Here is a 25,702-nt window from a genome sequence, read left to right as displayed (position 1 = left end):
CCTGAGGTGATGACTAGAGGAACATAACCCTGAGGTGATGACTAGAGGAACATAACCCTGAATGACTATAAACCCTGAGGTGATGACTAGAGGAACATAACCCTGAGGTGATGACTAGAGGAACATAACCCTGAGGTGATGACTAGAGGAACATAACCCTGAGGTGATGACTAGAGGAACATAACCCTGAGGTGATGACTAGAGGAACATAACCCTGAGGTGATGACTAGAGGAACATAACCCTGAGGTGATGACTAGAGGAACATAACCCTGAGGTGATGACTAGAGGAACATAACCCTGAGGTGATGACTAGAGGAACATAACCCTGAGGTGATGACTAGAGGAACATAACCCTGAGGTGATGACTAGAGGAACATAACCCTGAGGTGATGACTAGAGGAACATAACCCTGAGGTGATGACTAGAGGAACATAACCCTGAGGTGATGACTAGAGGAACATAACCCTGAGGTGATGACTAGAGGAACATAACCCTGAGGTGATGACTAGAGGAACATAACCCTGAGGTGATGACTAGAGGAACATAACCCTGAGGTGATGACTAGAGGAACATAACCCTGAGGTGATGACTAACCCTGAGGTGAACATAACCCTGAGGTGATGACTGAGGAACATAACCCTGAGGTGATGACTAGAGGACACATAACCCTGAGGTGTGATGACTAGAGGAACATAACCCTGAGGTGATGACTAGAGGAACATAACCCTGAGGTGATGACTAGAGGAACATAACCCTGAGGTGATGACTAGAGGAACATAACCCTGAGGTGATGACTAGAGGAACATAACCCTGAGGTGATGACATAACCCTGAGGTGAACTATAAACCCCCTGAGGTGATGACTAGAGGAACATAACCCTGAGGTGATGACTAGAGGAACATAACCCTGAGGTGATGACTAGAGGAACATAACCCTGAGGTGATGACTAGAGGAACATAACCCTGAGGTGATGACTGAGAGAACATAACCCTGAGGAACATAACCCTGAGGTGATGATGACATAGAGGTGAACATAACCCTGAGGTGATGACTAGAGGAACATAACCCTGAGGTGATGACTAGAGGAACATAACCCTGAGGTGATGACTAACCCTGAGGTGATGACAGAGGAACATAACCCTGAGGTGATGACTAGAGGAACATAACCCTGAGGTGATGACTAGAGGAACATAACCCTGAGGTGATGACTAGAGGAACATAACCCTGAGGTGATGACTAGAGGAACATAACCCTGAGGTGATGACTAGAGGAACATAACCCTGAGGTGATGACTAGAGGAACATAACCCTGAGGTGATGACTAGAGGAACATAACCCTGAGGTGATGACTAGAGGAACATAACCCTGAGGTGATGACTAGAGGAACATAACCCTGAGGTGATGACTGAGGTAACCCTGAGGTGATGACTAGAGGAACATAACCCTGAGGTGATGACTAGAGGAACATAACCCTGAGGTGATGACTAGAGGAACATAACCCTGAGGTGATGACTAGAGGAACATAACCCTGAGGTGATGACTAGAGGAACATAACCCTGAGGTGATGACTAGAGGAACATAACCCTGAGGTGATGACTAGAGGAACATAACCCTGAGGTGATGACTAGAGGAACATAACCCTGAGGTGATGACTAGAGGAACATAACCCTGAGGTGATGACTAGAGGAACATAACCCTGAGGTGATGACTAGAGGAACATAACCCTGAGGTGATGACTAGAGGAACATAACCCTGAGGTGATGACTAGAGGAACATAACCCTGAGGTGATGACTAGAGGAACATAACCCTGAGGTGGTGATGACTAGAGGAACATAACCCTGAGGAACATAACCCTGAGGTGATGACTAGAGGAACATAACCCTGAGGTGATGACTAGAGGAACATAACCCTGAGGTGATGACTAGAGGAACATAACCCTGAGGTGATGACTAGAGGAACATAACCCTGAGGTGATGACTAGAGGAACATAACCCTGAGGTGATGACTAGAGGAACATAACCCTGAGGTGATGACTAGAGGAACATAACCCTGAGGTGATGACTAGAGGAACATAACCCTGAGGTGATGACTAGAGGAGGTGACATAACCCTGAGGTGATGACTAGAGGAACATAACCCTGAGGTGATGACTAGAGGAACATAACCCTGAGGTGATGACTAGAGGAACATAACCCTGAGACTAGTAACCCCGAGGTGATGACTAGAGGAACATAACCCTGAGGTGATGACTAGTAACCCCGAGGTGATGACTAGAGGAACATAACCCTGAGGTGATGACTAGAGGAACATAACCCTGATGACTAGAGGAACATAACCCTGAGGTGATGACTAGAGGAACATAACCCTGAGGTGATGACTAGAGGAACATAACCCTGAGGTGATGACTAGAGGAACATAACCCTGAGGTGATGACTAGAGGAACATAACCCTGAGGTGATGACTAGAGGAACATAACCCTGAGGTGATGACTAGAGGAACATAACCCTGAGGTGAACATAACCCTGAGGTGATGACTAGAGGAACATAACCCTGAGGTGATGACTAACCCTGAGGTGATGACTAGAGGAACATAACCCTGAGGTGATGACTAGAGGAACATAACCCTGAGGTGATGACTAGAGGAACATAACCCTGAGGTGATGACTAGAGGAACATAACCCTGAGGTGATGACTAGAGGAACATAACCCTGAGGTGATGACTAGAGGAACATAACCCTGAGGTGATGACTAGAGGAACATAACCCTGAGGTGATGACTAGAGGAACATAACCCTGAGGTGATGACTAGAGGAACATAACCCTGAGGTGATGACTAGAGGAACATAACCCTGAGGTGATGACTAGAGGAACATAACCCTGAGGTGATGACTAGAGGAACATAACCCTGAGGTGATGACTAGAGGAACATAACCCTGAGGTGATGACTAGAGGAACATAACCCTGAGGTGATGACTAGAGGAACATAACCCTGAGGTGATGACTAGAGGAACATAACCCTGAGGTGATGACTAGAGGAACATAACCCTGAGGTGATGACTAGAGGAACATAACCCTGAGGTGATGACTAGAGGAACATAACCCTGAGGTGATGATGACTAGAGGAACATAACCCTGAGGTGATGACTAGAGACTAGAACATAACCCTGAGGTGATGACTAGAGGAACATAACCCTGAGGTGATGACTAGAGGAACATAACCCTGAGGTGATGACTAGAGGAACATAACCCTGAGGTGATGACTAGAGGAACATAACCCTGAGGTGATGACTAGAGGAACATAACCCTGAGGTGATGACTAGAGGAACATAACCCTGAGGTGATGACTAGAGGAACATAACCCTGAGGTGATGACTAGAGGAACATAACCCTGAGGTGATGACTAGAGGAACATAACCCTGAGGTGATGACTAGAGGAACATAACCCTGAGGTGATGACTAGAGGAACATAACCCTGAGGTGATGACTAGAGGAACATAACCCTGAGGTGATGACTAGAGGAACATAACCCTGAGGTGATGACTAGAGGAACATAACCCTGAGGTGATGACTAGAGGAACATAACCCTGAGGTGATGACTAGATGACATAACCCTGAGGTGAGACTAGAACATAACCCTGAGGTGATGACTAGAGGAACATAACCCTGAGGTGATGACTAGAGGAACATAACCCTGAGGTGATGACTGAGGAACATAACCCTGAGGTGATGACTAGAGGAACATAACCCTGAGGTGATGACTAGAGGAACATAACCCTGAGGTGATGACTAGAGGAACATAACCCTGAGGTGATGACTAGAGGAACATAACCCTGAGGTGATGACTAGAGGAACATAACCCTGAGGTGATGACTAGAGGAACATAACCCTGAGGTGATGACTAGAGGAACATAACCCTGAGGTGATGACTAGAGGAACATAACCCTGAGGTGATGACTAGAGGAACATAACCCTGAGGTGATGACTAGAGGAACATAACCCTGAGGTGATGACTAGAGGAACATAACCCTGAGGTGATGACTAGAGGAACATAACCCTGAGGTGATGACTAACCCCTGAGGAACATAACCCTGAGGTGATGACTAGAGGAACATAACCCTGAGGTGATGACTAGAGGAACATAACCCTGAGGTGATGACTAGAGGAACATAACCCTGAGGTGATGACTAGAGGAACATAACCCTGAGGTGATGACTAGAGGAACATAACCCTGAGGTGATGACTAGAGGAACATAACCCTGAGGTGATGACTAGAGGAACATAACCCTGAGGTGATGACTAGAGGAACATAACCCTGAGGTGATGACTAGAGGAACATAACCCTGGGTGACTGACTAGAGGTGATGACATAACCCTGAGGTGATGACTAGAGGAACATAACCCTGAGGTGATGACTAGAGGAACATAACCCTGAGGTGATGACTAGAGGAACATAACCCTGAGGTGATGACTAGAGGAACATAACCCTGAGGTGATGACTAGAGGAACATAACCCTGAGGTGATGACTAGAGGAACATAACCCTGAGGTGATGACTAGAGGAACATAACCCTGAGGTGATGACTAGAGGAACATAACCCTGAGGTGATGACTAGAGGAACATAACCCTGAGGTGATGAGGAACATAACCCTGAGGTGAACATAACCCTGAGGTGATGACTAGAGGAACATAACCCTGAGGTGATGACTAGAGGAACATAACCCTGAGGTGATGACTAGAGGAACATAACCCTGAGGTGAGGTAACCCTGAGGTGACTAACCCTGAGGTGACATAACCCTGAGGTGATGACTAGAGGAACATAACCCTGAGGTGATGACTAGAGGAACATAACCCTGAGGTGATGACTAGAGGAACATAACCCTGAGGTGATGACTAGAGGAACATAACCCTGAGGTGATGACTAGAGGAACATAACCCTGAGGTGATGACTGAGGAACATAACCCTGAGGTGACTAGAGGAACATAACCCTGAGGTAACCCTGATGACTAGAGGAACATAACCCTGAGGTGATGACTAGAGGAACATAACCCTGAGGTGATGACTAGAGGAACATAACCCTGAGGTGATGACTAGAGGAACATAACCCTGAGGTGATGACTAGAGGAACATAACCCTGAGGTGATGACTAGAGGAACATAACCCTGAGGTGATGACTAGAGGAACATAACCCTGAGGTGATGACTAGAGGAACATAACCCTGAGGTGATGACTAGAGGAACATAACCCTGAGGTGATGACTAGAGGAACATAACCCTGAGGTGATGACTAGAGGAACATAACCCTGAGGTGATGACTAGAGGAACATAACCTGAGGTGATGACTAGAGGAACATAACCCTGAGGTGATGACTAGAGGAACATAACCCTGAGGTGATGACTAGAGGAACATAACCCTGAGGTGATGACTAGAGGAACATAACCCTGAGGTGATGACTAGAGGAACATAACCCTGAGGTGATGACTAGAGGAACATAACCCTGAGGTGATGACTAGAGGAACATAACCCTGAGGTGATGACTGAGGAACATAACCCTGAGGGAACATAACCTGAGGTGACTAGAGGAACATAACCCTGAGGTGATGACTAGAGGAACATAACCCTGAGGTGATGACTAGAGGAACATAACCCTGAGGTGATGACTAGAGGAACATAACCCTGAGGTGATGACTAGAGGAACATAACCCTGAGGTGATGACTAGAGGAACATAACCCTGAGGTGATGACTAGAGGAACATAACCCTGAGGTGATGACTAGAGGAACATAACCCTGACCTAGAGGAACATAACCCTGAGGTGATGACTAGAGGAACATAACCCTGAGGTGATGACTAGAGGAACATAACCCTGAGGTGATGACTAGAGGAACATAACCCTGAGGTGATGACTAGAGGAACATAACCCTGAGGTGATGACTAGAGGAACATAACCCTGAGGTGATGACTAGAGGAACATAACCTGAGGTGAGGTGATGACTAGAGGAACATAACCCTGAGGTGATGACTAGAGGAACATAACCCTGAGGTGATGACTAGAGGAACATAACCCTGAGGTGATGACTAGAGGAACATAACCCTGAGGTGATGACTAGAGGAACATAACCCTGAGGTGATGACTAGAGGAACATAACCCTGAGGTGATGACTAGAGGAACATAACCCTGAGGTGATGACTAGAGGAACATAACCCTGAGGTGATGACTGACTAGGTGATGACTAACATAACCCTGAGGATGATGACATAACCCTGAGGTGATGACATAAACATAACCTGAGGTGATGACTAGAGGAACATAACCCTGAGGTGATGACTAGAGGAACATAACCCTGAGGTGATGACTAGAGGAACATAACCCTGAGGTGATGACTAGAGGAACATAACCCTGAGGTGATGACTAGAGGAACATAACCCTGAGGTGATGACTAGAGGAACATAACCCTGAGGTGATGACTAGAGGAACATAACCCTGAGGTGATGACTAGAGGAACATAACCCTGAGGTGATGACTAGAGGAACATAACCCTGAGGTGATGACTAGAGGAACATAACCCTGAGGTGATGACTAGAGGAACATAACCCTGAGGTGATGACTAGAGGAACATAACCCTGAGGTGATGACTAGAGGAACATAACCCTGAGGTGATGACTAGAGGAACATAACCCTGAGGTGATGACTAGAGGAACATAACCCTGAGGTGATGACTAGAGGAACATAACCCTGAGGTGATGACTAGAGGGTGAACATAACCCTGAGGTGATGACTAGAGGAACATAACCCTGAGGTGATGACTAGAGGAACATAACCCTGAGGTGATGACTATATAACCCTGAGGTGATGACTAGAGGAACATAACCCCCTGAGGTGATGACTAGAGGAACATAACCCTGAGGTGATGACTAGAGGAACATAACCCTGAGGTGATGACTAGAGGAACATAACCCTGAGGTGATGACTAGAGGAACATAACCCTGAGGTGATGACTAGAGGAACATAACCCTGAGGTGATGACTAGAGGAACATAACCCTGAGGTGATGACTAGAGGAACATAACCCTGAGGAACATAACCCTGAGGTGATGACTAGAGGAACATAACCCTGGAGGTGATAACCTGAGGTGATGACTAGAGGAACATAACCCTGAGGTGATGACTAGAGGAACATAACCCTGAGGTGATGACTAGAGGAACATAACCCTGAGGTGATGACTAGAGGAACATAACCCTGAGGTGATGACTAGAGGAACATAACCCTGAGGTGATGACTAGAGGAACATAACCCTGAGGTGATGACTAGAGGAACATAACCCTGAGGTGATGACTAGAGGAACATAACCCTGAGGTGATGACTAGAGGAACATAACCCTGAGGTGATGACTAGAGGAACATAACCCTGAGGTGATGACTAGAGGAACATAACCCTGAGGTGATGACTAGAGGAACATAACCCTGAGGTGATGACTAGAGGAACATAACCCTGAGGTGATGACTAGAGGAACATAACCCTGAGGTGATGACTAGAGGAACATAACCCTGAGGTGATGACTAGAGGAACATAACCCTGAGGTGATGACTAGAGGAACATAACCCTGAGGTGATGACTAGAGGAACATAACCCTGAGGTGATGACTAGAGGAACATAACCCTGAGGTGATGACTAGAGGAACATAACCCTGAGGAACATAAGGAACATAACCCTGAGGTGATGACTAGAGGAACATAACCCTGAGGTGATGACTAGAGGAACATAACCCTGAGGTGATGACTAGAGGAACATAACCCTGAGGTGATGACTAGAGGAACATAACCCTGAGGTGATGACTAGAGGAACATGACTAGACATAACCCTGAGGTGATGACTAGAGGAACATAACCCTGAGGTGATGACTAGAGGAACATAACCCTGAGGTGATGACTAGAGGAACATAACCCTGAGGTGATGACTAGAGGAACATAACCCTGAGGTGATGACTAGAGGAACATAACCCTGAGGTGATGACTAGAGGAACATAACCCTGAGGTGATGACTAGAGGAACATAACCCTGAGGTGATGACTAGAGGAACATAACCCTGAGGTGATGACTAGAGGAACATAACCCTGAGGTGATGACTAGAGGAACATAACCCTGAGGTGATGACTAGAGGAACATAACCCTGAGGTGATGACTAGAGGAACATAACCCTGAGGTGATGACTGAGGAACATAACCCTGAGGTGATGACTAGAGGAACATAACCCTGAGGTGATGACTAGAGGAACATAACCCTGAGGTGATGACTAGAGGAACATAACCCTGAGGTGATGACTAGAGGAACATAACCCTGAGGTGATGACTAGAGGAACATAACCCTGAGGTGATGACTAGAGGAACATAACCCTGAGGTGATGACTAGAGGAACATAACCCTGAGGTGATGACTAGAGGAACATAACCCTGAGGTGATGACTAGAGGAACATAACCCTGAGGTGATGACTAGAGGAACATAACCCTGAGGTGATGACTAGAGGAACATAACCCTGAGGTGATGACTAGAGGAACATAACCCTGAGGTGATGACTAGAGGAACATAACCCTGAGGTGATGACTAGAGGAACATAACCCTGAGGTGATGACTAGAGGAACATAACCCTGAGGTGATGACTAGAGGAACATAACCCTGAGGTGATGACTAGAGGAACATAACCCTGAGGTGATGACTAGAGGAACATAACCCTGAGGTGATGACTAGAGGAACATAACCCCTAAACTGGAACAACATAACCCTGAGGTGATGACTAGAGGAACATAACCCTGAGGTGATGACTAGAGGAACATAACCCTGAGGTGATGACTAGAGGAACATAACCCTGAGGTGATGACTAGAGGAACATAACCCTGAGGTGATGACTAGAGGAACATAACCCTGAGGTGATGACTAGAGGAACATAACCCTGAGGTGATGACTAGAGGAACATAACCCTGAGGTGATGACTAGAGGAACATAACCCTGAGGTGATGACTAGAGGAACATAACCCTGAGGTGATGACTAGAGGAACATAACCCTGAGGTGATGACTAGAGGAACATAACCCTGAGGTGATGACTAGAGGAACATAACCCTGAGGTGATGACTAGAGGAACATAACCCTGAGGTGATGACTAGAGGAACATAACCCTGAGGTGATGACTAGAGGAACATAACCCTGAGGTGATGACTAGAGGAACATAACCCTGAGGTGATGACTAGAGGAACATAACCCTGAGGTGATGACTAGAGGAACATAACCCTGAGGTGATGACTAGAGGAACATAACCCTGAGGTGATGACTAGAGGAACATAACCCTGAGGTGATGACTAGAGGAACATAACCCTGAGGTGATGACTAGAGGAACATAACCCTGAGGTGATGACTAGAGGAACATAACCCTGAGGTGATGACTAGAGGAACATAACCCTGAGGTGATGACTAGAGGAACATAACCCTGAGGTGATGACTAGAGGAACATAACCCTGAGGTGATAACCCTGAGGTGATGACTAGAGGAACATAACCCTGAGGTGATGACTAGAGGAACATAACCCTGAGGTGATGACTAGAGGAACATAACCCTGAGGTGATGACTAGAGGAACATAACCCTGAGGTGATGACTAGAGGAACATAACCCTGAGGTGATGACTAGAGGAACATAACCCTGAGGTGATGACTAGAGGAACATAACCCTGAGGTGATGACTAGAGGAACATAACCCTGAGGTGATGACTAGAGGAACATAACCCTGAGGTGATGACTAGAGGAACATAACCCTGAGGTGATGACTAGAGGAACATAACCCTGAGGTGATGACTAGAGGAACATAACCCTGAGGTGATGACTAGAGGAACATAACCCTGAGGTGATGACTAGAGGAACATAACCCTGAGGTGATGACTAGAGGAACATAACCCTGAGGTGATGACTAGAGGAACATAACCCTGAGGTGATGACTAGAGGAACATAACCCTGAGGTGATGACTAGAGGAACATAACCCTGAGGTGATGACTAGAGGAACATAACCCTGAGGTGATGACTAGAGGAACATAACCCTGAGGTGATGACTAGAGGAACATAACCCTGAGGTGATGACTAGAGGAACATAACCCTGAGGTGATGACTAACCCTGAGGAACATAACCCTGAGGTGATGACTAGAGGAACATAACCCTGAGGTGATGACTAGAGGAACATAACCCTGAGGTGATGACTAGAGGAACATAACCCTGAGGTGATGACTAGAGGAACATAACCCTGAGGTGATGACTAGAGGAACATAACCCTGAGGTGATGACTAGAGGAACATAACCCTGAGGTGATGACTAGAGGAACATAACCCTGAGGTGATGACTAGAGGAACATAACCCTGAGGTGATGACTAGAGGAACATAACCCTGAGGTGATGACTAGAGGAACATAACCCTGAGGTGATGACTAGAGGAACATAACCTGAGGTGATGACTAGAGGAACATAACCCTGAGGTGATGACTAGAGGAACATAACCACTGGTGAGTTGACCCCCTCAGAGGAACATCACTCTTCCCAGCTAACCTGGGTGATGACTAGAGGAACCCCACTGTTCCCCCTCAACACTCTTCCCACTAACCTGGTGTGTCCCCCCGTCGTCGTCCCCCCCGCCAACACTATTCCCTACTAACCTGGTGTGTGTGTGTGTGTCCCCAACACTATTCCCTACTAACCTGGTGTGTGTCCCCCCCAACACTCTTCCCTACTAACCTGGTGTGTGTGTCCCCCAACACTCTTCCCTACTAACCTGGTGTGTGTGTGTGTCCCCAACACTCTTCCCTACTAACCTGGTGTGTCCCCCCTGTCAACACTCTTCCCTACTAACCTGGTGTGTGTGTGTGTCCCCCAACACTCTTCCCTACTAACCTGGTGTGTGTGTCCCCCCCCCAACACTCCTCCATACTAACCTGGTGTGTGAGTTTGGCTGCAGCAGCTGCCAGTCCTGTCTCTATGGACGCCACTCGCGCTCCTTCTCTGGCCGGCCTCGCCTGACGAAGCACAGAGGGACCGACACGCGCTGCAGAGAGAGACACCATAACACTCACTTTACAGCTCAGACAATACATGCAAAATTACCAAACAATTTCAAAGACTACTGAGCTACAGTTCATATAAGGAATTCAGTCAATTGAAATAAATAAATTTGGCCCTTATATATGGATTGGGAATACAAATCTGAGCTAACTTTGTTGCAGGTGCATGGTAACAGCTGAATAACATGAGAAAAAATATGAAACTGGCACACTGCTCTGACTAGTATCACTGCTCTGGATAGTATCACTACTCTGGATAGTATCACTGCTCTGGATAGTAGCACTGCTCTGGATAGTATCACTACTCTGGATAGTATCACTACTCTGGATAGTATCACTACTCTGGATAGTATCACTACTCTGGATAGTATCACTACTCTGGATAGTATCACTACTCTGATAGTATCACTACTCTGGATAGTATCACTACTCTGGATAGTATCACTACTCTGGATAGTATCACTACTCTGATAGTATCACTACTCTGGATAGTATCACTGCTAGTATCACTACTCTGATAGTATCACTGCTCTGGATAGTATCACTACTCTGATAGTATCACTACTCTGATAGTATCACTACTCTGGATAGTATCACTACTCTGGATAGTATCACTACTCTGATAGTATCACTACTCTGGATAGTATCACTACTCTGATAGTATCACTGCTAGTACCACTACTCTGATAGTATCACTACTCTAATAGTATCACTACTCTGGATAGTATCACTACTCTGGATAGTATCACTCATAGTATCACTACTCTGGATAGTATCACTACTCTGAATAGTATCACTACTCTGGATAGTATCACTACTCTGGATAGTATCACTACTCTGGATAGTATCACTACTCTGATAGTATCACTGCTAGTACCACTACTCTGATAGTATCACTACTCTAATAGTATCACTACTCTGGATAGTATCACTACTCTGGATAGTATCACTACTCTGGATAGTATCACTGTTCTGATAGTATCACTACTCTGATAGTATCACTACTCTGGATAGTATCACTACTCTGGATAGTATCACTGCTAGTATCACTACTCTGATAGTATCACTACTCTAATAGTATCACTACTCTGGATAGTAGCACTGCTCTGGATAGTATCACTACTCTGGATAGTATCACTACTCTGGATAGTATCACTACTCTGGATAGTATCACTACTCTGGATAGTATCACTACTCTGATAGTATCACTACTCTGGATAGTATCACTACTCTGGATAGTATCACTACTCTGGATAGTATCACTACTCTGGATAGTATCACTACTCTGGATAGTATCACTACTCTGGATAGTATCACTGTTCTGATAGTATCACTACTCTGGATAGTATCACTGCTCTGGATAGTATCACTACTCTGGATAGTATCACTGTTCTGATAGTATCACTACTCTGGATAGTATCACTGCTCTGGATAGTATCACTACTCTGGATAGTATCACTACTCTGGATAGTATCACTACTCTGGATAGTATCACTGCTCTGGATAGTATCACTACTCTGGATAGTATCACTACTCTGGATAGTATCACTACTCTGGATAGTATCACTACTCTGGATAGTATCACTACTCTGGATAGTATCACTACTCTGGATAGTATCACTACTCTGGATAGTATCACTACTCTGATAGTATCACTACTCTGGATAGTATCACTACTCTGATAGTATCACTGCTCTGGATAGTATCACTACTCTGATAGTATCACTACTAGTATCACTGCTCTGGATAGTATCACTACTCTGGATAGTATCACTACTCTGGATAGTATCACTACTCTGATAGTATCACTACTCTGATAGTATCACTACTCTGATAGTATCACTACTCTGGATAGTATCACTACTCTGATAGTATCACTACTCTGGATAGTATCACTACTCTGATAGTATCACTACTCTGGATAGTATCACTACTCTGATAGTATCACTACTCTGGATAGTATCACTACTCTGGATAGTATCACTACTCTGATAGTATCACTACTCTGATAGTATCACTACTCTGGATAGTATCACTACTCTGGATAGTATCACTACTCTGGATAGTATCACTACTCTGATAGTATCACTACTCTGGATAGTATCACTACTCTGGATAGTATCACTACTCTGATAGTATCACTACTCTGGATAGTATCACTACTCTGGATAGTATCACTACTCTGGATAGTATCACTACTCTGGATAGTATCACTACTCTGGATAGTATCACTGTTCTGATAGTATCACTACTCTGGATAGTATCACTACTCTGGATAGTATCACTACTCTGGATAGTATCACTACTCTGGATAGTATCACTGTTCTGATAGTATCACTACTCTGGATAGTATCACTGCTCTGGATAGTATCACTACTCTGGATAGTATCACTACTCTGGATAGTATCACTGCTCTGGATAGTATCACTGCTCTGGATAGTATCACTACTCTGGATAGTATCACTACTCTGGATAGTATCACTGCTCTGGATAGTATCACTACTCTGATAGTATCACTACTAGTATCACTGCTCTGGATAGTATCACTACTCTGGATAGTATCACTACTCTGATAGTATCACTACTCTGATAGTATCACTACTCTGATAGTATCACTGTTCTGATAGTATCACTACTCTGATAGTATCACTACTCTGGATAGTATCACTACTCTGATAGTATCACTACTCTGATAGTATCACTACTCTGATAGTATCACTACTCTGGATAGTATCACTACTCTGATAGTATCACTACTCTGGATAGTATCACTACTCTGATAGTATCACTACTCTGGATAGTATCACTACTCTGATAGTATCACTACTCTGGATAGTATCACTACTCTGGATAGTATCACTACTCTGATAGTATCACTACTCTGGATAGTATCACTACTCTGATAGTATCACTACTCTGGATAGTATCACTACTCTGATAGTATCACTACTCTGGATAGTATCACTACTCTGGATAGTATCACTACTCTGGATAGTATCACTACTCTGATAGTATCACTACTCTGGATAGTATCACTACTCTGATAGTATCACTACTCTGGATAGTATCACTACTCTGATAGTATCACTACTCTGGATAGTATCACTACTCTGATAGTATCACTACTCTGGATAGTATCACTACTCTGGATAGTATCACTGTTCTGATAGTATCACTACTCTGGATAGTATCACTGTTCTGATAGTATCACTACTCTGATAGTATCACTACTCTGGATAGTATCACTACTCTGGATAGTATCACTGCTAGTATCACTACTCTGATAGTATCACTACTCTAATAGTATCACTACTCTGGATAGTATCACTACTCTGGATAGTATCACTACTCTGGATAGTATCACTGCTCTGGATAGTATCACTACTCTGATAGTATCACTACTCTGGATAGTATCACTACTCTGATAGTATCACTACTCTGGATAGTATCACTACTCTGGATAGTATCACTACTCTGGATAGTATCACTGCTCTGGATAGTATCACTGCTCTGGATAGTATCACTGCTCTGGATAGTATCACTGCTCTGGATAGTATCACTACTCTGGATAGTATCACTGCTCTGGATAGTATCACTACTCTGGATAGTATCACTACTCTGATAGTATCACTGCTCTGGATAGTATCACTACTCTGATAGTATCACTACTCTGATAGTATCACTGCTCTGGATAGTATCACTACTCTGGATAGTATCACTACTCTGGATAGTATCACTACTCTGATAGTATCACTACTCTGATAGTATCACTACTCTGATAGTAACACTACTCTGGATAGTATCACTACTCTGATAGTATCACTACTCTGATAGTATCACTGCTCTGGATAGTATCACTGTTCTGATAGTATCACTGCTCTGATAGTATCACTGCTCTGGATAGTATCACTACTCTGGATAGTATCACTACTCTGGATAGTATCACTACTCTGGATAGTATCACTACTCTGGATAGTATCACTACTCTGATAGTATCACTACTCTGGATAGTATCACTACTCTGGATAGTATCACTACTCTGATAGTATCACTACTCTGGATAGTATCACTACTCTGATAGTATCACTACTCTGATAGTATCACTACTAGTATCACTGCTCTGGATAGTATCACTACTCTGGATAGTATCACTACTCTGATAGTATCACTACTCTGGATAGTATCACTGTTCTGATAGTATCACTGCTCTGGATAGTATCACTACTCTGGATAGTATCACTACTCTGATAGTATCACTACTCTGGATAGTATCACTACTCTGGATAGTATCACTGCTCTGGATAGTATCACTGCTCTGGATAGTATCACTGCTCTAGATAGTATCACTGCTCTGGATAGTATCACTGCTCTGGATAGTATCACTGTTCTGATAGTATCACTGCTCTGATAGTATCACTACTCTGGATAGTATCACTACTCTGATAGTATCACTACTCTGGATAGTATCACTACTCTGGATAGTATCACTGCTCTGGATAGTATCACTACTCTGGATAGTATCACTACTCTGGATAGTATCACTGCTCTGGATAGTATCACTACTCTGGATAGTATCACTACTCTGATAGTATCACTACTCTGATAGTATCACTACTCTGGATAGTATCACTGTTCTGATAGTATCACTGCTCTGGATAGTATCACTGCTCTGGATAGTATCACTGTTCTGATAGTATCACTGCTCTGGATAGTATCACTGTTCTGATAGTATCACTACTCTGGATAGTATCACTGCTCTGGATAGTATCACTGCTCTGGATAGTATCACTGCTCTGGATAGTATCACTGCTCTGGATAGTATCACTACTCTGGATAGTATCACTGTTCTGATAGTATCACTGTTCTGATAGTATCACTGCTCTGGATAGTATCACTACTCTGGATAGTATCACTGTTCTGATAGTATCACTACTCTGATAGTATCACTGCTCTGATAGTATCACTACTCTGATAGTATCACTGCTCTGGATAGTATCACTACTCTGATAGTATCACTGCTCTGATAGTATCACTACTCTGATAGTATCACTACTCTGGATAGTATCACTGTTCTGATAGTATCACTACTCTGATAGTATCACTGCTCTGGATAGTATCACTACTCTGGATAGTATCACTACTCTGATAGTATCACTACTCTGGATAGTATCACTACTCTGATAGTATCACTACTCTGATAGTATCACTGCTCTGGATAGTATCACTACTCTGGATAGTATCACTGATAGTATCACTACTCTGGATAGTATCACTGCTAGTATCACTACTCTGGATAGTATCACTACTCTGAATAGTATCACTGCTCTGGATAGTATCACTGCTCTGGATAGTATCACTACTAGTATCACTGCTCTGGGATCTCATCTCACTACTCATTTCAGGGATCTTTAAGTTCAGGTGTACAGTACCTGTGGGGCTGTATAGAGTGTCTGAACCTTTCATCTATACAGTATTAGAGACAGGTGTACAGTACCTGTGGGGCTGTATAGAGTGTCTGAACCTTTCATCTATACAGTATTAGAGACAGGTGTACAGTACCCGTGGGGCTGTATAGAGTGTCTGAACCTTTCATCTATACAGTATTAGAGACAGGTGTACAGTACCTGTGGGGCTGTATGGAGTATCTGAACCTTTCATCTATACAGTATTAGAGACAGGTGTACAGTACCTGTGGGGCTGTAGAGTATCTGAACCTTTCATCTATACAGTATTAGAGACAGGTGTACAGTACCTGTGGGGCTGTATGGAGTGTCTGAACCTTTCATCTATACAGTATTAGAGACAGGTGTACAGTACCTGTGGGGCTGTATGGAGTATCTGAACCTTTCATCTATACAGTATTAGAGACAGGTGTACAGTACCTGTGGGGCTGTATAGAGTGTCTGAACCTTTCATCTATACAGTATTAGAGACAGGTGTACAGTACCTGTGGGGCTGTATGGAGTGTCTGAACCTTTCATCTATACAGTATTAGAGACAGGTGTACAGTACCTATGGGGCTGTATGGAGTATCTGAACCTTTCATCTATACAGTATTAGAGACAGGTGTACAGTACCTGTGGGGCTGTAGAGTATCTGAACCTTTCATCTATACAGTATTAGAGACAGGTGTACAGTACCTGTGGGGCTGTAGTATCTGAACCTTTCATCTATACAGGGCTGTATGGGGGCTGTATGGAGTATCTGAACCTTTCATCTATACAGTATTAGAGACAGGTGTACAGTACCTGTGGGGCTGTATGGAGTATCTGAACCTTTCATCTATACAGTATTAGAGACAGGTGTACAGTACCTGTGGGGCTGTATGGAGTATCTGAACCTTTCATCTATACAGTATTAGAGACAGGTGTACAGTACCTGTGGGGCTGTAGAGTATCTGAACCTTTCATCTATACAGTATTAGAGACAGGTGTACAGTACCTGTGGGGCTGTATGGAGTATCTGAACCTTTCATCTATACAGTATTAGAGACAGGTGTACAGTACCTGTGGGGCTGTAGAGTATCTGAACCTTTCATCTATACAGTATTAGAGACAGGTGTACAGTACCTGTGGGGCTGTATGGAGTATCTGAACCTTTCATCTATACAGTATTAGAGACAGGTGTACAGTACCTGTGGGGCTGTATGGAGTATCTGAACCTTTCATCTATACAGTATTAGAGACAGGTGTACAGTACCTGTGGGGCTGTATGGAGTATCTGAACCTTTCATCTATACAGTATTAGAGACAGGTGTACAGTACCTGTGGGGCTGTATGGAGTATCTGAACCTTTCATCTATACAGTATTAGAGACAGGTGTACAGTACCTGTGGGGCTGTATGGAGTATCTGAACCTTTCATCTATACAGTATTAGAGACAGGTGTACAGTACCTGTGGGGCTGTATGGAGTATCTGAACCTTTCATCTATACAGTATTAGAGACAGGTGTACAGTACCTGTGGGGCTGTATGGAGTATCTGAACCTTTCATCTATACAGTATTAGAGACAGGTGTACAGTACCTGTGGGGCTGTATGGAGTATCTGAACCTTTCATCTATACAGTATTAGAGACAGGTGTACAGTACCTGTGGGGCTGTATGGAGTATCTGAACCTTTCATCTATACAGTATTAGAGACAGGTGTACAGTACCTGTGGGGCTGTATGGAGTATCTGAACTTTCATCTATACAGTATTAGAGACAGGTGTACTACCTGTGGGGCTGTATGGAGTATCTGAACCTTTCATCTATACAGTATTAGAGACAGGTGTACAGTACCTGTGGGGCTGTATGGAGTATCTGAACCTTTCATCTATACAGTATTAGAGACAGGTGTACAGTACCTGTGGGGCTGTATGGAGTATCTGAACCTTTCCTCTTCTTGGATCTGGATTTGAAGACAGGGTTATCCTCTTCTGACTCCAGAGATGGGTAAACTGGAACAAACACACACCCTCTGGTTAGTTAGCCACACCCTCTGGTTAGTTAGCCACACCCTCTGGTTAGTTAGCCACACCCTCTGGTTAGTTAGCACTCATACACCCACAGCTCAACACTGTCTGTCTGTGAGAGCTTCAAGTTCCTTGGTGTCCACATCACCAACAAACTAACATGGTCCAAGCTCACCAAGACACTCATATATAGCCTCAACATTGACTCTGTACCAGTACCCCCTGTATATAGCCTCCACATTGACTCTGTACCGGTACCCCCTGTATATAGCCTCCACATTGACTCTGTACCAGTACCCCCTGTATATAGCCTCCACATTGACTCTGTACCAGTACCCCCTGTATATAGCCTCCACATTGACTCTGTACCAGTACCCCTGTATATAGCCTCCACATCGACTCTGTACCGGTACCCCCTGTATATAGCCTCCACATTGACTCTGTACCAGTACCCCCTGTATATAGCCTCCACATTGACTCTGTACCGGTACCCCCTGTATATAGCCTCCACATTGACTCTGTACCGGTACCCCCTGTATATAGCCTCCACATTGACTCTGTACCAGTACCCCCTGTATATAGCCTCCACATTGACTCTGTACCAGTACCCCCTGTATATAGCCTCCACATTGACTCTGCACTGGTACCCCCTGTATATAGCCTCCACATTGACTCTGTACCAGTACCCCCTGTATATAGCCTCCACATTGACTCTGTACAGGTACCCCCTGTATATAGCCTCCACATTGACTCTGTACCGGTACCCCCTGTATATAGCCTCTACATTGACTCTGTACCAGTACCCCCTGTATATAGCCTCCACATTGACTCTGTACCAGTACCCCCTGTATATAGCCTCCACATTGACTCTGTACCAGTACCCCCTGTATATAGCCTCCACATTGACTCTGCACTGGTACCCCCTGTATATAGCCTCCACATTGACTCTGTACCGGTACCCCCTGTATATAGCCTCCACATTGACTCTGTACCGGTACCCCCTGTATATAGCCTCCACATTGACTCTGTACCGGTACCCCCTGTATATAGCCTCCACATTGACTGTACCGGTACCCCCTGTATATAGCCTCCACATTGACTCTGTACTGGTACCCCCCTGTATATAGCCTCCGCATTGACTCTGTACCGGTACCCCCTGTATATAGCCTCCACATTGACTCTGTACCAGTACCCCCTGTATATAGCCTCCACATTGACTCTGTACCAGTACCCCCTGTATATAGCCTCCACATTGACTCTGTACCGATACCCCCTGTATATAGCCTCCACATTGACTCTGTACCGATACCCCCTGTATATAGCCTCCACATTGACTCTGTACCAGTACCCCCTGTATATAGCCTCCACATTGACTCTGTACCAGTACCCCCTGTATATAGCCTCCACATCGACTCTGTACCGGTACCCCCTGTATATAGCCTCCACATTGACTCTGTACCGGTACCCCCTGTATATAGCCTCCACATTGACTCTGTCCCGTATCACCCTGTATATAGCCTCCACATTGACTCTGTACCAGTACCCCCTGTATATAGCCTCCACATTGACTCTGTACCGGTATCCCCTGTATATAGCCTCCACATAGACTCTGTACCAGTACCCCCTGTATATAGCCTCCACATCGACTCTGTACCGGTACCCCCTGTATATAGCCTCCACATTGACTCTGTACCAGTACCCCCTGTATATAGCCTCCACATTGACTCTGTACTGGTACCCCCTGTATATAGCCTCCACATTGACTCTGTACCGGTACCCCCTGTATATAGCCTCAACATTGACTCTGTACCGGTACCCCCTGTATATAGCCTCCACATTGACTCTGTACCGGTACCCCCTGTATATAGCCTCCACACATTGACTCTGTACCAGTACCCCCTGTATATAGCCTCCACATTGACTCTGTACCGGTACCCCCTGTATATAGCCTCCACATTGACTCTGTACCAGTACCCCCTGTATATAGCCTCCACATTGACTCTGTACCAGTACCCCCTGTATATAGCCTCCACATTGACTCTGTACCAGTACCCCCTGTATATAGCCTCCACATTGACTCTGTACCGATACCCCCTGTATATAGCCTCCACATTGACTCTGTACCGATACCCCCTGTATATAGCCTCCACATTGACTCTGTACCAGTACCCCCTGTATATAGTCTCCACATTGACTCTGTACCAGTACCCCCTGTATATAGCCTCCACATTGACTCTGTACCAGTACCCCCTGTATATAGCCTCAACATTGACTCTGTACCAGTACCCCCTGTATATAGCCTCCACATTGACTCTGTACCAGTACCCCCTGTATATAGCCTCAACATTGACTCTGTACTGGTACCCCCTGTATATAGCCTCAACATTGACTCTGTACCGGCACCCCCTGTATATAGCCTCCACATTGACTCTGTACCAGTACCCCCTGTATATAGCCTCAACATTGACTCTGTACTGGTACCCCCTGTATATAGCCTCCACATTGACTCTGTACCAGTACCCCCTGTATATAGCCTCAACATTGACTCTGTACCAGTACCCCCTGTATATAGCCTCAACATTGACTCTGTACCAGTACCCCCTGTATATAGCCTCAACATTGACTCTGTACCAGTACCCCCTGTATATAGCCTCCACATTGACTCTGTACCAGTACCCCCTGTATATAGCCTCAACATTGACTCTGTACCAGTACCCCCTGTATATAGCCTCAACATTGACTCTGTACCAGTACCCCCTGTATATAGCCTCAACATTGACTCTGTACCAGTACCCCCTGTATATAGCCTCAACATTGACTCTGTACCAGTACCCCCTGTATATAGCCTCAACATTGACTCTGTACCAGTACCCCCTGTATATAGCCTCCACATTGACTCTGTACCGATACCCCCTGTATATAGCCTCCACATTGACTCTGTACCGATACCCCCTGTATATAGCCTCCACATTGACTCTGTACCGATACCCCCTGTATATAGCCTCCACATTGACTCTGTACCGATACCCCCTGTATATAGCCTCCACATTGACTCTGTACCGATACCCCCTGTATATAGCCTCCACATTGACTCTGTACCGATACCCCCTGTATATAGCCTCAACATTGACACATTGACTCTGTATTGACTCTGACTCATTTCAGCATTTCACTGTAATGTCTACTACACCTGTTGTATTCAGCATTTCACTGTGAGGTCTACTACACCTGTTGTATTCAGCATTTCACTGTGAGGTCTACTACACCTGTTGTATTCAGCATTTCACTGTGAGGTCTACTACACCTGTCGTATTCAGTATTTCACTGTAAGGTCTACTACACCTGTTGTATTCAGCATTTCACTGTAAGGTCTACTACACCTGTTGTATTCAGCATTTCACTGTAAGGTCTACTACACCTGTTGTATTCAGCATTTCACTGTAAGGTCTACTACACCTGTTGTATTCAGCATTTCACTGTAAGGTCTACTACACCTGTTGTATTCAGCATTTCACTGTAAAGTCTACTACACCTGTTGTATTCAGCATTTCACTGTAAGGTCTACTACACCTGTTGTATTCAGCATTTCACTGTGAGGTCTACTACACCTGTTGTATTCAGCATTTCACTGTACGGTCTACTACACCTGTTGTATTCAGCATTTCACTTTAAGGTCTACTACACCTGTTGTATTCAGCATTTCACTGTGAGGTCTACTACACCTGTTGTATTCAGCATTTCACTGTGAGGTCTACTACACCTGTTATATTCAGCATTTCACTGTAAGGTCTACTACACCTGTTGTATTCAGCATTTCACTTTAAGGTCTACTACACCTGTTGTATTCAGCATTTCACTGTAAGGTCTAGTACACCTGTTGTGTTCAGCATTTCACTGTGAGGTCTACTACACCTGTTGTATTCAGCATTTCACTGTAAGGTCTACCTACACCTGTTGTATTCAGCTTTTCACTGTAAGGTCTACTACACCTGTTGTATTCAGCATTTCACTGTAAGGTCTACCTACACCTGTTGTATTCAGCATTTCACTGTAAGGTCTACTACACCTGTTGTATTCAGCATTTCACTGTGAGGTCTACTACACCTGTTGTATTCAGCATTTCACTGTAAGGTCTACTACACCTGTTGTATTCAGCATTTCACTGTGAGGTCTACTACACCTGTTGTATTCAGCATTTCACTGTAAGGTCTACTACACCTGTTGTATTCAGCATTTCACTGTAAGGTCTACTACACCTGTTGTATTCAGCATTTCACTGTAAGGTCTACTACACCTGTTGTATTCAGCATTTCACTGTAAGGTCTACTACACCTGTTGTATTCAGCATTTCACTGTAAGGTCTACTACACCTGTTGTATTCAGCATTTCACTGTAAGGTCTACTACACCTGTTGTATTCAGCATTTCACTGTGAGGTCTACTACACCTGTTGTATTCAGCATTTCACTGTAAGGTCTACTACACCTGTTGTATTCAGCATTTCACTTTAAGGTCTACTACACCTGTTGTATTCAGCATTTCACTGTAAGGTCTACTACACCTGTTGTATTCAGCATTTCACTGTGAGGTCTACTACACCTGTTGTATTCAGCATTTCACTGTAAGGTCTACTACACCTGTTGTATTCAGCATTTCACTGTAAGGTCTACTACACCTGTTGTATTCAGCATTTCACTGTAAGGTCTACTACACCTGTTGTATTCAGCATTTCACTGTAAGGTCTACTACACCTGTTGTATTTAGCATTTCACTGTGAGGTCTACTACACCTGTTGTATTCAGCATTTCACTGTAAGGTCTACTACACCTGTTGTATTCAGCATTTCACTGTAAGGTCTACTACACCTGTTGTATTCAGCATTTCACTGTAAGGTCTACTACACCTGTTGTATTCAGCATTTCACTGTAAGGTCTACTACACCTGTTGTATTCAGCATTTCACTGTAAGGTCTACTACACCTGTTGTATTCAGCATTTCACTGTGAGGTTTACTACACCTGTTGTATTCAGCATTTCACTGTAAGGTCTACTACACCTGTTGTATTCAGCATTTCACTGTAAGGTCTACTACACCTGTTGTATTCAGCATTTCACTGTAAGGTCTACTACACCTGTTGTATTCAGCATTTCACTGTAAGGTCTACTACACCTGTTGTATTCAGCATTTCACTGTGAGGTCTACTACACCTGTTGTATTCAGCATTTCACTGTGAGGTCTACTACACCTGTTATATTCAGCATTTCACTGTAAGGTCTACTACACCTGTTGTATTCAGCATTTCACTGTGAGGTTTACTACACCTGTTGTATTCAGCATTTCACTGTGAGGTTTACTACACCTGTTGTATTCAGCATTTCACTGTAAGGTCTACTACACCTGTTGTATTCAGCATTTCACTGTAAGGTCTACTACACCTGTTGTATTCAGCATTTCACTGTAAGGTCTACTACACCTGTTGTATTCAGCATTTCACTGTGAGGTCTACTACACCTGTTGTATTCAGCATTTCACTGTGAGGTCTACTACACCTGTTGTATTCAGCATTTCACTGTAAGGTCTACTACACCTGTTGCATTCAGCATTTCACTGTAAGGTCTACTACACCTGTTGTATTCAGCATTTCACTGTTAGGTCTACTACACTTGTATTCAGCATTTCACTGTAAGGTCTACTACACCTGTTGTATTCAGCATTTCACTGTGAGGTCTACTACACCTGTTGTATTCAGCATTTCACTGTAAGGTCTACTACACCTGTTGTATTCAGCATTTCACTGTGAGGTCTACTACACCTGTTGTATTCAGCATTTCACTGTGAGGTCTACTACACCTGTTGTATTCAGCATTTCACTGTAAGGTCTACTACACCTGTTGTATTCAGCATTTCACTGTGAGGTCTACTACACCTGTTGTATTCAGCATTTCACTGTAAGGTCTACTACACCTGTTGTATTCAGCATTTCACTGTGAGGTCTACTACACCTGTTGTATTCAGCATTTCACTGTAAGGTCTACTACACCTGTTGTATTCAGCATTTCACTGTGAGGTCTACTACACCTGTTGTATTCAGCATTTCACTGTAAGGTCTACTACACCTGTTGTATTCAGCATTTCACTGTGAGGTCTACTACACCTGTTGTATTCAGCATTTCACTGTGAGGTCTACTACACCTGTTGTATTCAGCATTTCACTGTAAGGTCTACTACACCTGTTGTATTCAGCATTTCACTGTGAGGTCTACTACACCTGTTGTATTCAGCATTTCACTGTAAGGTCTACTACACCTGTTGTATTCAGCATTTCACTGTGAGGTCTACTACACCTGTTGTATTCAGCATTTCACTGTGAGGTCTACTACACCTGTTGTATTCAGCATTTCACTGTGAGGTCTACTACACCTGTTGTATTCAGCATTTCACTGTGAGGTCTACTACACCTGTTGTATTCAGCATTTCACTGTGAGGTCTACTACACCTGTTGTATTCAGCATTTCACTGTGAGGTCTACTACACCTGTTGTATTCAGCATTTCACTGTAAGGTCTACTACACCTGTTGTATTCAGCATTTCACTGTGAGGTCTACTACACCTGTTGTATTCAGCATTTCACTGTGAGGTCTACTACACCTGTTGTATTCAGCATTTCACTGTAAGGTCTACTACACCTGTTGTATTCAGCATTTCACTGTAAGGTCTACTACACCTGTTGTATTCAGCATTTCACTGTAAGGTCTACTACACCTGTTGTATTCAGCATTTCACTGTGAGGTCTACTACACCTGTTGTATTCAGCATTTCACTGTGAGGTCTACTACACCTGTTGTATTCAGCATTTCACTGTAAGGTCTACTACACCTGTTGTATTCAGCATTTCACTGTAAGGTCTACTACACCTGTTGTATTCAGCATTTCACTGTGAGGTCTACTACACCTGTTGTATTCAGCATTTCACTGTGAGGTCTACTACACCTGTTGTATTCAGCATTTCACTGTAAGGTCTACTACACCTGTTGTATTCAGCATTTCACTGTAAGGTCTACTACACCTGTTGTATTCAGCATTTCACTGTGAGGTCTACTACACCTGTTGTATTCAGCATTTCACTGTGAGGTCTACTACACCTGTTGTATTCAGCATTTCAC

At 44.1% G+C, this 25,702-nt stretch overlaps 1 protein-coding gene and 1 long non-coding RNA gene across 2 annotated transcripts in view; both read right to left on the bottom strand.

The window, feature by feature from the left end:
* Positions 1-18,702, bottom strand: part of LOC127929617 (lysine-specific demethylase phf2-like) — a 29,004-nt gene extending 10,302 nt beyond the window's left edge. The window contains exons 1-3 of the mRNA XM_052517647.1: positions 18,693-18,702; positions 18,433-18,525; positions 10,961-11,070 (exon numbers count right to left, since the gene is read on the bottom strand). Coding sequence (XP_052373607.1) covers positions 10,961-11,070; positions 18,433-18,525; positions 18,693-18,702 — 213 coding nt within the window. The remainder of the gene's footprint in view (positions 1-10,960; positions 11,071-18,432; positions 18,526-18,692) is intronic.
* A 3,022-nt stretch (positions 18,703-21,724) lies between these two features.
* On the bottom strand, positions 21,725-25,667 carry LOC127929618 (uncharacterized). Its single transcript, XR_008135522.1, has 3 exons — positions 24,165-25,667; positions 23,025-23,290; positions 21,725-21,844 (listed from the first exon to the last, which is right to left on the bottom strand). It is a non-coding gene; the product is annotated as an uncharacterized LOC127929618 (long non-coding RNA).
* Between the last annotated feature and the right edge of the window lie 35 nt (positions 25,668-25,702).

The sequence above is a fragment of the Oncorhynchus keta genome, unplaced genomic scaffold (assembly GCF_023373465.1).
Source record: "Oncorhynchus keta strain PuntledgeMale-10-30-2019 unplaced genomic scaffold, Oket_V2 Un_scaffold_9146_pilon_pilon, whole genome shotgun sequence".
In the NCBI taxonomy this organism is placed as follows: Eukaryota; Metazoa; Chordata; class Actinopteri; order Salmoniformes; family Salmonidae; genus Oncorhynchus; species Oncorhynchus keta.
Note: the sequence above shows the minus strand (reverse complement) of the source record. Positions and strands in the feature narration are given on the sequence as shown.